This window comes from Pseudorasbora parva, chromosome 13 (genome assembly GCF_024679245.1).
Source record: "Pseudorasbora parva isolate DD20220531a chromosome 13, ASM2467924v1, whole genome shotgun sequence".
In the NCBI taxonomy this organism is placed as follows: domain Eukaryota; kingdom Metazoa; phylum Chordata; class Actinopteri; order Cypriniformes; family Gobionidae; genus Pseudorasbora; species Pseudorasbora parva.
Window position 1 is genome coordinate 38886177 of NC_090184.1, and position 16397 is coordinate 38902573.

At 37.9% G+C, this 16397-nt stretch overlaps 1 protein-coding gene across 1 annotated transcript in view; it reads left to right on the top strand.

Annotated features, from left to right (window-relative positions):
- plxna3 (plexin A3) overlaps positions 1 to 16397 on the top strand; it is a 220160-nt gene that overhangs the window by 113839 nt on the left and 89924 nt on the right. Inside the window, exons 6-8 of the mRNA XM_067414327.1 lie at positions 2236 to 2359; positions 4535 to 4691; positions 7559 to 7658. Coding sequence (XP_067270428.1) covers positions 2236 to 2359; positions 4535 to 4691; positions 7559 to 7658 — 381 coding nt within the window. The remainder of the gene's footprint in view (positions 1 to 2235; positions 2360 to 4534; positions 4692 to 7558; positions 7659 to 16397) is intronic.

Consider the following 16397-nt stretch of genomic DNA (forward strand, 5'->3'; position numbering starts at 1 on the left):
TCAACATTTATTAATACATTACAATCAAAAGTTGTATCGTTTCATATTTGTCAATTGACCTGAGCTAACTAAACAATAAAATAAAGTGCTGTACTTTTATTAACTAAAGCCTAGTTCACACTGCCCGATTTTTGCCCCGATTTTGAGTCGCCGACAGGTTTTGCGAAATCGCCGACAAATGCCCGAGATCACAGGCAAATCGGTGCTCGTGCACGCGAGTGACAATCACGCAGTGTCAATAATCAAAGACGCGATCAGAGAGAATCGCCGACGAGTCGCCGACGCCGGTGAGATATTTGGCATGCTAAATATCTGGACCTGTCGGCGATTCAAACTCCTGCTGTGTGAACAGGGTTCTGACTGAAAATTACATCGGCGATGACCGACAGCCAATGAAAGAGTGAGATACAGTGCAGCAGGACGTTCAGGGAGGAGTTATAGAGCAGAATATCAGTATTTTAATAAATATATTTACAATTCTATCAAACAGAAACAAAGCCCAAACATTTGCACATCCAGCCACAGAAGCAGCACATTACAAAATTGTTTATTTACCTCAAACTGTCTTTGCGGAACACAATCCTGGCTCCCTGTCTCTCCAACAATTTCTTCCGCCATAATCTTTTTTCTTTTTCTCTACAAACCAGCGCACATACAGTTTGAAGCAGACGTTGTGCAGTTTATCATTTTAAATAACAATTCAAAGTGTCGTGCGAGAACTCCGGTCTGACGCACGTGTGATCTCGCGTTGTTTACTCGGCACATCGCACGTGTGTTTGGGAAACGTAGTTTGCGGAGAGAGAGAGAGTTGTCGGCGATTCTTCCTCTTGTTCAGTCATGCAGTGTGAACTCCTCTGTCGTCAAACCATCGTGCAGTGTGAACACAGCAGTGACTGAATGATACCCCAGATAGTCATGCAGTGTGAATAGAGCAGTGACCCGACGAGTTTGAAAATCGTGCAGTCTGAACTAGGCTTAACATTAACAAAGATTAATAAATACTTTAACAAATCATTTTCTTCTTGTTAGTTAATTATAGTTGGTTCTGACTTCCAATATTAAAGGGTTAGTTCACCCAAAAATGAAAATTCTGTCATTAATTACTTACTCTCATGTCGTTCGACACCTGTAAGACCTCCGTTCATCTTCAGAACACAAATGAAGATATTTTTGTTGAGATCCGATGGCTCAGAAAGGCCTTCATTGACACCAATGTCATTTCCTCTCTCAAGACCCATAAAGGCACTAAAGACGTTACAAAGCCCATCTCACTACAGTGGCTCTACAATCATTTTATGAAGCGACGAGAGTGGTTTTTGTGTGCAAAAATACAAAATAATGACTTATATAGTGATGGGCAGATTTCAAAACAAACGTGTCAAACCGTCAAACTGCTGAAATCACGTGACATTGGCGATCCAAATCATGAATCAATACGCTGATTCATAACCGTTCGAAACTTTGTTTTGAAATCTGCCCATCACTATATAAGTCGTTATATAGTTAGTTTTTTTGCACACAAAAACTTTTCTTGTCGCTTCATAAAATGATTGTAGAGCAACTGTAGTGAGATGGGCTTTGTAACGTCTTTAGTGCCTTTATGGGTCTTGAGAGAGGAAATGACATTGGTGTCAATGAAGGCCTTTCTGAGCCATCGGATTTCAACAAAAATATCTTCATTTGTGTTCTGAAGATTACATAAGTAAGTAAGTAATTATTGACATAATTTTCATTTATGGGTAAACTAACCCTTTAATTGGATGAGCAACATTTGAAGCCGATTAAATTCTATAATAATGTCATGTCGCTGTATATATTTTATAATATTGCAACTGCAAATAAACTAATACGTAGTACTGTATTGTTTACCTCATCACTTCATGTTTTTGTCACTCATAGTCACACAGATAGAAATCTACACATTTGTGCCGTTGTGCGTTATTATGAGTTCATTCTGCCCATCTGTATTGTTAGTGTGTTGCAGCGTATCGGCAGCATCAAAAGCATTTTGTATTGTTGATCCATTTTTGGGGACGGTGGGTATCTGTGGATATTTGACATGCGTTGGTCTGTATGGACAGGGAAAAGGAAAATCATGCTCACTGAAGCTTGAACGAGACGGGCCGCTGCTTTCGGCAAACGCCTCTTATCAAGCGAGCGCTGCCAACTGCAGAATATTGTGCGGTCCGGGATGTTTCTGTTTACTCATCCGTTTGTTTGTTTGTTTGTTTCCAGGTGCTCCAGAAAGGAAGCCTGCGAGAAGTGGGCCGAGCCGCTTCACTTCAGTACGGAGCTGAAACAGTGTGTTGACATCACTGTCACTCCTGATAACATGTCCGTGACCTCCGCTCCGACACAGGTGATTGAATTTTATATGCTACTCCAGAAACATAAAATCACTCCGGTATAGCGCCCTAACTGTCTTCATAATGCATTTTTATCCTGGACTCTCACAACGGTGTCCTTTACAAATGCTGCATTTACAGCATAATGAACGTTTAGATAAAAATAAAAAAAGTACTGTATAAGAATAATGTGTTATTAACTGACTTTAATGAGTAAATATATAGTAAATATAAAATATAGTTGTGGATGGATGGAAGGAAGGATGGAAGGATACTAGTTAATGGATGATACTGGATGGATGGATACAGGATGGATGGATGGATACTGGAAGGATTTAGGGATACTAAATGGCTACCCCTAAAACATAATGACAAGCATGGTTTAGAAACATTGTTTGCATGCTTGGCGGATGTACAATCTTGGATGCCTTTGAATGTTTTGCATCTAAATGAGTGTAAGACTGAAGCAATTGTCTTTGGGCCCTCAGTGGGAAAAGGAAATATAAATCTTAACTGTGGTAAACTAAACTCCTATATCAAACCAACAGTCAAACATTTGGGAGTTGTTCTTGATTCGTCCCTTAAATTTGACAAACATATAAATTCGGTAGTAAAATCATGTTTTTTCCATCTTAAAATACTGTCTAAAGTCAGATCTTTTCTATCTTTTAAAGATCTCGAAAGAGTTATACATGCCTTTGTTTTCTCTCGCTTGGACTATTGTAACTCTTTGTATATCGGATTACCCCAGTCCTCGATTGCAAGGCTTCAGATGGTCCAAAATGCAGCAGCTAGGTTTTTAACTAAGGTTCGTAAACGAGAACACATTACTCCGGTATTAGCGTTTCTTAATTGGTTGCCAGTGCATTATAGAGTTGAATTTAAAATTTTGTTGTTTGTTTTAAGTCGTAAAATGGTCTGGCACCTGCATATTTGTCAGATTTTTTGATTGTTAATAAGTCAGTAAGATGTTTGCGATCCTCAGACAGTATTACATTGGCATATCCTAGAGAAAGATTGCAGAAAGTTGCGAGGTGACCGTGCGTTTTCAGTGGCTGGTCCCAGGATAAGGAATAGTCTTCCATTATCTGTGAGGTCTGCATCATCGATGTATGAATTTAAATCTAAGTTACAGTCTTACAGTCAAGCTTTCCATTCATTATAACTCATGTTTTTTTTTAAGCTTACATTTATTAATGTATTTTTTAAATTATTTTTATTGTTTTGTTTATATTATTATTTATTATTATTATTTTTATTACTGTTCTTTGTACAGCACAGTCGTCAACTTTTGTTGTGTTTATTTGTGCTTTATAAATAAATAAATTAAATTAAATTAAATGGATAAATAATGGATGGATGGATGGATGGATGGATGGATGGATGGATGGATGGATGGATGGATGGATGGATGGATGGATGGATGGATGGATGGATGGATGGTTACTAGATAGAATGATGGATACTGGATGGATGGATGGATGGATGGATGGATGGATGGATGGATGGATGGATGGATGGATGGTTACTAGATAGAATGATGGATACTGGATGGATGGATGGATGGATGGATGGATGGATGGATGGATGGATGGATGGATGGATGGATGGATGGATGGATGGTTACTAGATAGAATGATGGATACTGGATGGGTGAATGGATGCTGGATGGATGGATGGATGGATGGATGGATGGATGGATGGATGGATGGATGGATGGATGGATGGATGGATGGATGGATGGATGGATGGATGGATGGATGGATGGACGGACGGATGGATGGATAGATTTTCAGTAAATATTCAGTAAATTGCTTAAATATCCATCTATCACACTAATCTATTGTATGTCTTTAGAAGATTTGAATTATGCTTTTATGGAGCTCGATATGATTAGATCATTTTGTATTTGACTTAAATGTAAAAAAGCAGCTCAGAGATTTATTGGTTTGTTTATTTATTTATCAGCAGGATATTTTTTTAGTATTCATCTTATGTTTTTCTTATATAAAAAGTAACCCAGCGTTAAAACAACATGAGTGTCAGTAAATGATGACTGTTTTCATTTTTAGGTGATTTTGTCTGTAAATGTAAACTGAACCGTGACGAAACACTGTTTTCCCACATTTTATTCAGGCTGGTCACGTGATCTTTTAGCATGTCTGACAGGAGATGTGTTTGTGTTTCAGCTGAGTGTGAAGGTAGCTAACGTCCCGAACCTCTCAGCGGGGGTGACGTGCGTGTTCGAGGAGCTAACAGAAAGTCCTGGAGAAGTTCTGGCCAAGGGACAAATCCTTTGCATGTCTCCATCCCTGCGGGACGTCCCATATGTCACCCAGGGATACGGTAAGAGACACGAAATGCCATTTAAAATGCATTGGCGTAATGTGATTGTGTGTTTGACTGAAAATGCTAATTATGTTTGACAAGACTTGGTTGTATCTGCTAAAAGATTTCAGAAGCACCTGAAAATCAACTCTTCCTCCACTGTTCCATCTGTAGTAACTGAGAGTCTCAATAAGGGTTAACACAATGTTTAATTTGACTTGGCTGAGGGACAGATGCGTAGTCCAGCCAACAGGTCGCATAATGTCCTACACCACATCTAATTTGCACAACCCATGTTTTCAGAATTTTAATCCGCTAGAAGTGTGTAGAAAAATATGCATTTTTCAATGCGACATCATTAAGTCCAAACAGCAAGGGAAGATTCCTACTGCTCTAGATGCAAAACTGACCATCTCAGATAGTTCATCTCTTTTGGTTGATGACATACTGTCAGCACTAATAGCTTATTTAATCATCATAATTTCATATGGCTAATATTGTAAATAATTTAGCATGCGCTCCTCCTGCCGAGTCTTAGTTCCTCTTAATGTTTCGTTCTCGATTTGCTTTTTACATCCCGGGGTTTTTCCTTTCCAATGCTACCTATTCAGATTAAAGGAGTGAATGCAATAGTGTATATGTGCATTTATATATATGTGTGTGTGTGCATTTATGCGTGTGTGTGTGGGGGGGGGGTAGTGTAGGGGGATAGAAAATACGGTTTGTACAGTATAAAAACCATTACGCCTATGGAAAGTCCCTATAAAACATGGAAACACTACGTGTGTGTGTCTCTGTGTGTGTACATTTATATATATGCATTTATATTATATGTATATGTAATTTTTACTTGTGCAGCTTTGTCCTTTTGTTTACCACTACTGTATGTAAATATTTTTAGTAAAAACTTGAATGGAGCCTCATTGATAATATATTCACTTCTATTCAAACGTTGCTGAATTATGCTGATAATTCAGCTTTGCGTTACAGGAATAAATTAAATTTGTAAATATATTCAAATAGAAAAAAGTTATTTGTATTTGTAATATCACAGTTTTTATCATGGTAAGAATAAGATACTACTTTCAAACCATATTCATTTATATTAGATATCTTTTTATGGCTTTGGTTTGTTCATTTAACTGAACTAATACTCAGGAGGAGCCCATGCTTAATTATTTAAAATATTATTATTTATAATAGGCTACTTTTAAACAGGTATAGCTCGGTCATGTCAGTTATGTATTTTCTGAGAGGGGGCGGGATTTTTTGGGAAAGTCGGTGGAGAGACACACTTCGATTAGACTGGATAAACACATGCAGCATCTTAATTGTTAAGAAAATTTAATGAAATAAATGAATAAATTGACACTACGGTGAGCATTTACTACTTTTAAAAAATGCGGGTCAGGAAGCGGGTCGGGTACAATATATATATATATTTTTTTTTTTTTTTGCGGTTTGAGTTGTGGGTGGGTTAGCTGAAAACGTCAGTCGGGTGCGGGTTGTTTATACATTGACCCGCGCATCACTGATACATACTCACATTAAATCAACGCATGTTTATGCCATATTTAATTTTTAATTTGGTGTGAGCAAGTACACTGATATTAAATACATTCTTAAAGGCCACCAGAAATCAAAACGTTATTTTTTTTAGCTTTTAGTATGAATATGGTATGTTCCAAAACAATTCACATTTAGAAGATATTAGCATTCAAAACTTACAGTCACTCACTTCCACTAAAATGGATCATAGATTTTTGTAACATTACCGCATGTTATTTCTGTCCAATCAAATGCTCTCTGGAACCTGAAGCGTACCTCCCCCTAAATAGATCAGTCACTTGTTCGCACATTCACTATATAGGGAAATATACTATATACATGGGAAATTACGTCAACACATTGGATAATGCTGTGCATTTCAAGGCACTTCAGTGAGCCTTTAATAATAATAATAATAATAATAATAATAATAATAATAATTCATTACATTTATATAGCGCTTTTCTAGACACCCAAAGCTCTTTACATATAGAAGGGGGGAATCTCCTCAGCCACCACCAAATTCATATTTAAGGTCCATATATTTTCACAATCATTGTCATTTGTCCATTGAAAGATCGTGGAAACACATTTTCAGTCTTTTGACAACCAGACATCAGTACATCCGTCACCCACGGCCTCGTTTTCATTTGCGTCACATTAAATCTGAATCTACATCTACTCTGTCCAAGTCTATTAAGCTGCTCCGTACAGCGGATTTGAAGCAGTTTGGGCTTTAGAAGTGAAATTTAATTTGATTTAATTAAACAAAATGTACCATGTTTTACCCATTTTGTGCCTTCCTTTTCTTTTCTTTTTTTTGTGATGACTGATAATTACACAAATCTCTTCTGAGCCTCCTGATGCTTTGAGACTTACTTAATTTTCCTCTTTTTCATTTTTTCATGTTTTTTAAGGTACTCTAAGAATTCAAAATCTCCCGATGCTAAATTTTAGGCTCCGGAAGCCTGGCAGTCCCATTAATAACAATTATTGCATGCCCAAATGGAAATATTATGTCAATTATAGTAAAGTGAGGCCCACAAGTATAATTTGATGGGCAGAGATGTAGTCATTATGGAACGCAAAAGGGTTGCTGAGTTTGAAACATAAGTGCATTTCGCTCACAGATGGAAGAAGTGGATAAATGGTCTCGCAATCAGATATATTAGAAACGTGAACATTACTGAGTATATGTGCGGAGCGGGGACCAGTCGCTGCGCTGCCTGCATTAGACCATCAGTGCGAGTTCAAACCACCCTTCTCATGCTAACTTCATTTCTTGTGCATTTTCTCCGCCTTTCTCTTCATTACTGTCTCTTTCCATTCTTTTCCAGGCGATAAACGGGTCGTGAAGCTCTCTCTGAAGTCCAAAGAGACGGGCCTCAAATTCATCACCACCGATTTCGTCTTCTACAACTGCAGCGTCTTGCAATCGTAAGTGCGCCGCCAGTCAAAGATATCTTTGTGACGTGTGAAACTGCCAGCCGGGTTTGATTGGATTCGCAGTCATTGAACACGTTTCCTTCATAGCCACTGTTATCCACTTTGTCAGCAGTTTTACCATTTTTTCCCCCTCAATTGATTCAGCACTTTTCATCCAGCCTCACGTCCTTGCTCTTAAAACAGCCAGCGCAGCTGCTGGAATTATTCACATAACAAAAAAAATATAGTAATTTTAGTCAAGAGAAAGTTCTCAAACATGCTAGTGAAGAGAGAAAACTGAAGCCCAGTGGTTAAAGCTCTGGCTGGGTAACATGCTGTTTGTAGTTTTAAATCCAGGTAAAATCATTCCAGAAGTTGCAGATTTCTTTTACTGTCTGTAGTATAAACGGTAAACACTTAAAAAATGATTACCTACCTTAATATTGATTATCACACTACTTAACATGAGCTGACAATGAACAGTTCTTTTACAGCATTTGCTAATCTTGGCTAATCTTTTTTCTAATTTTTAACTTTAACAGTAATGTTAAAGGAAGTGTATGTAAGATTGTGGCCAAAACTGGTACTGCAATCCCTATCCCCTCTCCCCCTCCCCCTGACTCGAGGTTTCCAGATTGGCTGCAGGATCCAGCAGGAACGTTTGTAGATCTGCATCTGCGGTAACTAGAGCAGAGCTGGCAACCCGGATGCCCAAACACTACTGACTTCGTGATTGGTCGATAGGTGGAGGGCGGAGCTTCAGGCTAAATCACAACATGTCAACATCAACATCAGTTGAGGGCTGCAACAACAACTTTTAAATGACAATATCCTGGCCGGACTACTGTTGTCAGTGATATAAGTATTTGAAATGAACATGATTTCTTAATGTCTACTGACATAGCAGGGCCATTATATGATTAATTGAAATACATTTCTTACATACAGTTCCTTTAAAGATAACTAATGCACTTTTAACTAAAATTAAAAAATAAAATGAAAGAACATTAAAAGGGTATTATTTCACCCAAAAAGAAATGTGCTAAACAGAAGCTCAAGGACGTTTTTTTGACGGGTAAGAACCAATGAGGTCCGTTCTCGTGTTATGCAGCACGTTTGAGCTTCAGTAAGAACCAATGAGGTACATTCTCATCTTATGCGGCTCATAAGTCAAATTTTGGAGAAATCATGTTTCTTGACATTCAATTATCTTTACTGATACACACAAACACAACACAGATGTGTCATGATGAAGCACTTGAGTGGGATAAGACAGATGTTCATGGATACTGAAGTGTGTGTGTGTGTGTGTGTTTGCGTAATCACGTTATCAAAACCACATGCAAAACTTGATCTTGAATGCTTTGTAATATTCTACATTTCTGAATGTTAAGTTAATTTATATACAGTATATTCACACACTGTGATGTTTTTCCATAGTTATTAGCATGAATCTTTTTTTCATTTAAAAAAAAGTATTGTTTTTTGTACACTTATAACACTATACTTTGTTATATTACCATGGCAATACAATTTCAGAAAACTAGTCACTTCACTTGAAGAAGTGATGGCAAATTTTTTATACACAAGCCGAGACAAGCCAAACGAACGGTTTGTTTTTTTTCATGTACCGTGCCACCCTTAACTTATCCATATATATAACATATCCAAATATATATATATGCCCGTATGTTACCTCAGACTCGGTGTCCTTTTCGCGCGAAATAAGAGGTGTGTGTGGACATACAGTAAAAGACAGTAAAAGTGGAGTGCTTCAGGTCACATCACGTCACTTCATGGCAGGTGGGAGAGATAAGGAAGGCTGGCCGGAGTTGGAAGAATGTGCCAGCGTCGTATAACGCCGGCTTTAGACCGCACACTCAAGCAGTGTGTTAGCAGGGCAGAAGAAGTGTGTATTGAGAGCGGCAGTCGTGCACACCTGTTGTGCATTCACACTGGGATTTTGGGAACCATGCCACCCCTAATATATGTACAGTATATGTATGGTATCTGGCCTCATAAGGGCAGTGTATGCAGCTTAATATCTCACAATTCTGAAGAAATTTGTGTAAACACAATTGTAAGAAAAAATGTATAAATGTGAGCGTCGCAATTACCCTTTATTTATTTTTATTCAGTGGTGGAAACGAGCTTCCATAGTTGAGGACGTCATTTAAAAACAAAACAAAATAAGAACATCTAAATTTCTCAGAAACCAGCAAACTTCCTGCTGAAAATCATAATTTCTCTTAGAATGACACAATAAGTTCCCACTGGCAGTAAAAAAAGAGTGAGTTGCAGCTCCGTCTGTGGTCAGTAAATGAGCGTAATTGCTCGAGAGGTGTTTGCGCTGGTGTGTAATTGCGGTGCGGTCCAGCTGTTTGCTGCTGGAATGATTTCAGTCTGTGATTCAGGCCATATTTGGGCTCCATTCTTGCTGTCCTCTGCTTCTGGTTAAATGTAAAATTCACCTTTATTTATGCACTGCATATTGTTTCATAGCAACTACACTGTAATAAATATGGAGCTAGAAATATGACAAAATGATCTGAATTTGAATTGTATAAATCTGGTTTTAGATTCAACCCTGGAGAACGACAGATGACGTCAAATGCTTAGATTTTCTTCACTAATCAGCGATTTGTAAATCACGCATCGAAAAATCTAGCCGAAATCTCTTTTTCCGTGCATTAATGTAAAATAAACAAAAAAGTATAAAAGGGCTGTTTGATCTTTTCTCTTTATTCCATTACAAATAGGAAATGAAATGATCAGATATGGTGCTCCGTTGGATTTTTCTGACATCCTTTACTCTTCCCTGATGACCTCTGGCCTACTTTCTGTATGATCTGAATTTCTGCGATCTGAATTTTAGAATATTGAATTTGATTATCTGATTTTCTGCGATCTGAATTTTAGAATATTGAATTTGATGATCTGAATTTTAGAATATTGAATTTGATGATCTGAATTTCTTCTTCATCTGAAATCTTGAATCTGTATTTTCAAAAACTGAATATTTACAGTCTATTAATTCAGAACAAAATATCTGATGTTTGAAAATACATGTCTATACAATTTCGACATAAAAACATTTCAGATGTGTTCAATTTCAAAGGTTCTATATTCAACATTTAAAAAAATTCAAATTCAGTACTATGTAAAATGCAACATAATATTCAATTTTGTTAGATTACACTTGTCAATAATTCAGATTTATACAATTCAAATTCAGATCATTTTGTCATATTTCTAGCGATTATGAAACAAGTACAATTTCAGTTGTAACAGCTTTGAAAAGAAGCTCATTCTTCAACTCAGTTTGGTTTAGTGTTGATTCAGTTCTGTTCAGTAACAGTGAAAATGATACAAAGTTCATCGGTTATCAATCGGACTTAATAGCTTAACAGAGCATGAGGTTTCAAACTGGAAACCTTGGGGTTTGTTGGTGAAAAAAAAAAAAGATTAAACTAACTAACGAAATACATTTATTAAATAAATTATTAACTATCATAAATTATATTTCAATCAAAAATAATAATAAATTAATACATTTGATTTAAAGTAATATAAAATCGTAAAAAAAAATATTAAAATAAATACAAAAAAAAGTTAATTGAAAAAAAATCGATCAATATAAATAATATAAATTGAACTTTTATAAAATTAATAAAAAATAAATGAAAATTAAATAAATTCTGAAAAATTAATTAGATTAGCATTAAAATAAATAACTTTTAATTCAAACAATTAAAAATGAATACATTTAATAAAACTAATAAAACAATATAAATGAATAAAACTTGATTTAAATAATGACTAAAATATTTATAAATAGGCTAAAATAAAAATTTGAAAAAAACATTGGATTTAAATACATTAAAATATTAAATTAAATAGCATTTGATTTAAATAATTAAAATTAATGCATGTAATGAAACTAATTAAATAAATAAAAAACTAAATGAATTAAAATGAATAAATTAAATTAGTTTGAATACATGAAAATAAAGGAAATAATAAATGAAATTTTTTTATACATTTGGTTAAAATGATTTTTTCACAGTAGTAATGGGTCTTTATACATAATTTATAGCTGCCTTTTAAACTTTAGGGTCGGGATTCCTCGATGACATTAGGGGGTCTGTGGCATCTAGAAGATTGGAAAAAAAACCCTGCTATAGAGGATTAGAGTGTCATTATTCAGCTCCGGCCAGTTCAGTGTTGAACACTGTAATCACGGCCAGCATTGGCCTGAGAGCCATCCACGCTCTGTATATTTGTTCATTTGCACTTCAGTCACCGTGGAGTCAATGCAGTGGGTGGAGTCGTGTCGCTGCGTCCCGGAGGACAGGAACCCCCTCGTTTATTTCCCTCCACCGCTCCTCCTTTCATTCGACTGCTTTACATCAGTTAACCCAGTCAGTGAGCACAATCACGCATTGTTAGCGCCTCCTTTGTTTTTCCAAACCCATTTCGGTCGTTCCAGTTGTGATTTGCATCGAAACGGGAGGGAAATGTGAATTGGTTTATCAAAGGAAGGAAAGAGAAAAGCAAAAGGGAGATGAAATATGACAACTGGAGGGAGCCGCTACGTGACGACGGCTATTTGCACCTTGGTGCTACATGTACAGGTAGTGTTTTAGAAAACTAGATGCACAAACCCACACTGCAATCGGCTCTTGGTGTGTATAAGTACAAGCGCCCGTGCTGATCCATCGAGCCGGGCTCGGCAGTTGCCATGGCAACGCATGTCCGAGCGAGGCCTGCTGCCTTGCCAGCGTGGCCTATAGCCGGTGCCAGATTTCCTGTTTTCACAAAAGCCCTGTGGGAACGTTTAGCCCGCCAATTGTGTGATGCTGGTGGACGGCACTCACTTGTCTTCAATCTCCTGCTTCCATCTTTATTTCCCACAATTCTTCGGCCACCCAAACCCAAAGATCCTTGCCCAGCCCCCTCTTAACCTCGTCTTTCCCTGTGGGATAATGACCACCTGTGATGTGAGAGAGGGGGCAGGGGAGGAAGTGAAGTGCATTTCAGGATATTTTGTTATGAAATGGCTTATATAAAGCCAAAGCACTTTATTCTGTTTCATCTTCCCATGCAGCTGTTAAGGAGGGTTTCTTTCTAGTGCTAGTTAGTTTTGGATGTGAATGTGGGCATTCATTAAACATGTGAAACTCTTTTGTGTTTTATTGCTCAACCTAGATATGCGTGGCCTCAAGTTACCAGGAAGTGCATATCAAAGGACGACTGTGTCTTCTCTCACCGTTGTTATGAAGAGTCGGATAGGTTTTGAGTGAGCTGTTGCAGGAACATTTTTATGCTGTGCAAATTTTGTTTGGTTTTCTGTTATATACCCGAGTGTTGTTGATGTCACCAAGATCATTTTATCTAGCTAACATGTTTTGAGATATTCTTGGAAGCATTCATCAGAATGTGCTGCAAACAAGACAATCAGTAATGTTTTGCAATAAAAATATACATATGTTTTGTTATATAATATAAATATACAAAATTGATATTTATTTTATAACACACTATATTGCTAAAAGTTTTGGGACTCCTCCCTTTACCTGCATATGACCTTTAATGACATCCCATTCTTAATCTGTAGGGTTTAATATGGAGTTGGCCCACCCTTTGCTGCTATAACAGCTTCAACTCTTCTGAGAAGACTTTCCACAATGTTTAGGAGTGCGTTTATGGGAATCTTTGAACATTCTTCTAGAAGCGCTTTTGTGAGGTCAGGCACTGCTATTGGATGAGAAGGCTTGGCTCGCGGTCTCCGCTCTACGGCCGTGTGACCACCAAAGCTGTGAGTGCTTGAGAGCGTTTTGGCAGGCACCGTTTTTTTTTTTTCTTTCAGTTGAGACTCTTGTTGTGATACGGAAAATCCACGGAAGTGTTACTAATTTCACAGATAGTTTGTTTCTGTATTGGTTCTAGATAAAATTGCTATATGTATTTGCTCTGGCTCTTGTTTTAAATCATTTTGTTCCGTTATTATTGCTTGTTGTCATCTGTTGACAGAATGTGGTGGTTGGTCTGTATTGTTTTTGTCCCGTCCCTCCTACACTGTGATTGGACGGCTGGGTGGAAAGTGCCAGTGATGAGCGCTGCATTTTTTCAAAGTTGAACATTCTTCAACTCTTGGCAACCAGTAAAAAACCGCAGAGCGTTCAGCGCTTAAGCGTGAAATTATCGCTCAGCGCCTCGTTGCGCTCCAGGCGTTCTAAAAACGCGGCGCTCCCATTGAAAACAATTTGAAACGTCAGCCAGCTGCGTGAGAAAACACAGCCTAATTCATCTCAAAGGTGTTCTGTCGGGTTGAGGTAAGTACTCTGTGCAGGCCAGTCAAGTTCCTCCACACCAAACTCACTCATCCAGGTCTTTATGGACCTTGCCTTGTGCACTGGTGCGCAGTCATGTTAGAACAGGAAGGGGCCATCCCCAAACTGTTCCCACAAAGTTGGGAGCATAGAATTGTCCAAAATGTATTGGTATGCTGTAGCATTAAGTGTTCTTTCACTGGAACTAAGGGGCCAAGCCCAACCCCTCGAAAACAACCCCCACCATAAACCCCCCTTAACCAAACTTTACTTTACACAAACTCTGCACAATGCAGCCAAGCAAGTACTGTTCTCCTTGCAACACGTCTCCTGAGTCCAGTGGCGGCGTGCTTTACACCACTGCAGACGATGCACTTGGTGATGTAAGGCTTGAAGGCAGCTGCTCGGCCATGGAAACCCATTCCATGAAGCTCTCTACGTACTGTTCATGAGCTAATCTGAAGGCCACACAATGTTTGGAGGTCTGCAGCTATTGAGTGTAGCACTGTTCGCCCTTAGCATTATTATTTGATTTATTTATTTAATGGATGATTTTATTTATAGCCTATTTTATTTATTTATATGTCTTATTTTGTTCAGATTTCAATATGAAAGGGGGTTGAAATGCTGTTTCATGCATACTGAGCTTTTTACACTGTTAAAGACTTGGATTCCCATCCTAAACATAGACAAAGTTTCAAACACTAAGTTGGACATTTGATGGAGTATTTCTGTGCCAAAACTACTCCTTTCGGTTTCTCACAAGTTTCGGAGAGTTTTTTTCGAGTATGGGTCGGCTTGACGTCGACAGAGCGGAAGGTTCCTTGTATGAGCAGTACGGGCTCTTCTCCCGGTAGGGTGCGCGCGCGACTAGAGCGGAAGAGCAAATGCACGCCCATAAACACTCGCTCAGCTGCAGATCCAGTCATCCGTGCAACACTTCTGTCGCGCCGCTCTTCACTTTATTCCTATGGGTGACATCAAACGACTTCAATGCGCCCGCACAGCATTCCGGGAAGGCAGCGCTGCATTTGAACCAATTTGAACGCAGAAAAGACGAGAAGCGTCACATCACGCTTCGGTCGTGTCGCAATAGTGGATCTCCACGGTCTCTGCTGTCACAGGACTTCACCAAATCATACCAAAGAAGTGTGTTTTTGACAGAGCGGTCCTAGCGATAAAGGTTCACGGTCCTGCTTTAGAAGCAGGTGGTGAGTAAAACTGCTTCAAATGTCTATGCTGTTGGCTATCGTCGTGTGAGTAAACATCAGTAAACGACACGATCGTGTATAACGTTAGTTAATTCATCAAAGGAGCATGCGATCTATGGTGTGTGTTTAAATACATTTGTTTAGCTGACTAATTTGTCAGTTTGTTTATTGTAAAACCACCCAAACATAAAGCTAGGCTAGGGGACGTTCTCACAAAGCGTGCTTCTTCATTCAAATGCGCTAACGTTACTCCATTGTTTTTTTATACACTAGTCTGACGTGCAAAACCGTTTTGCTTGCTACTGCTAAGGTTAAGTCGCATACAATAGTCCATAAACCAAATCATGTCCTCATAAACTGCGAGTAAACACACACAAATGTTGACAAGCCACTAAATACAGTACATACCACAGAGACGGACGTCCTGCTATTGCTGTTTCTTCAATTTATTTCAGCCTCTGGATCTGATTCTGGATCATATATGAATCTGATAGCCATGATTTATTTAGGGTAACGTTTTCATCTCCACGCTTGAGGATGTCAGCTTTCAGAAGCTCTCGTGTAGTAGCTCTGTGCTCGTCATTTTTTAGCTCCACCCACACCATACGCCTCTAGGCGCTCGTTTTTTTCCGGAAAGACTCGGGACAGCCTATATTTCTTTTATAAATATAATAAAACTAAAGACTTTTTGGAGATATGAAGGATGCAATACTACTCTATAGGTACTCAAGATTGACATGAGATTGACTGAAACTGAGTGTTTCACCCTCCCTTTAAATAGTCAATTAGAAAAAATATTGTGTGTGTGTGTGTGTGTACATTATTTTATAATTAGTCCATTTCACTCCAAAAGCTTGATTTGATCCATTATTTTTAAGTTTATTAAATTATAAAAAAAAGTGAGCATTTCTATAACTGAGCCAGGTGATTAGATGGGAGGGTTGGGAAAAGATTAGGGATGTCATCTGAAAATAAAATACATTTTAGATGTGGACCATGTTATTACTTTTTGGTTAAAGAGTAGTGTTTTTTTGCCTTTCATATAACATATACAGATGAATATAGACCAGAAACTTGTATTAAGAAATTAAATATGGTCAGTTTTTAATTTCATTTTGACTATTGTGAACAATCTCATGATTTGATGCTGTTTTGCCTGAGCTGAAAGTCCAGCGCAGCCTCCCAATGATGGTAAAATACTCACTTCA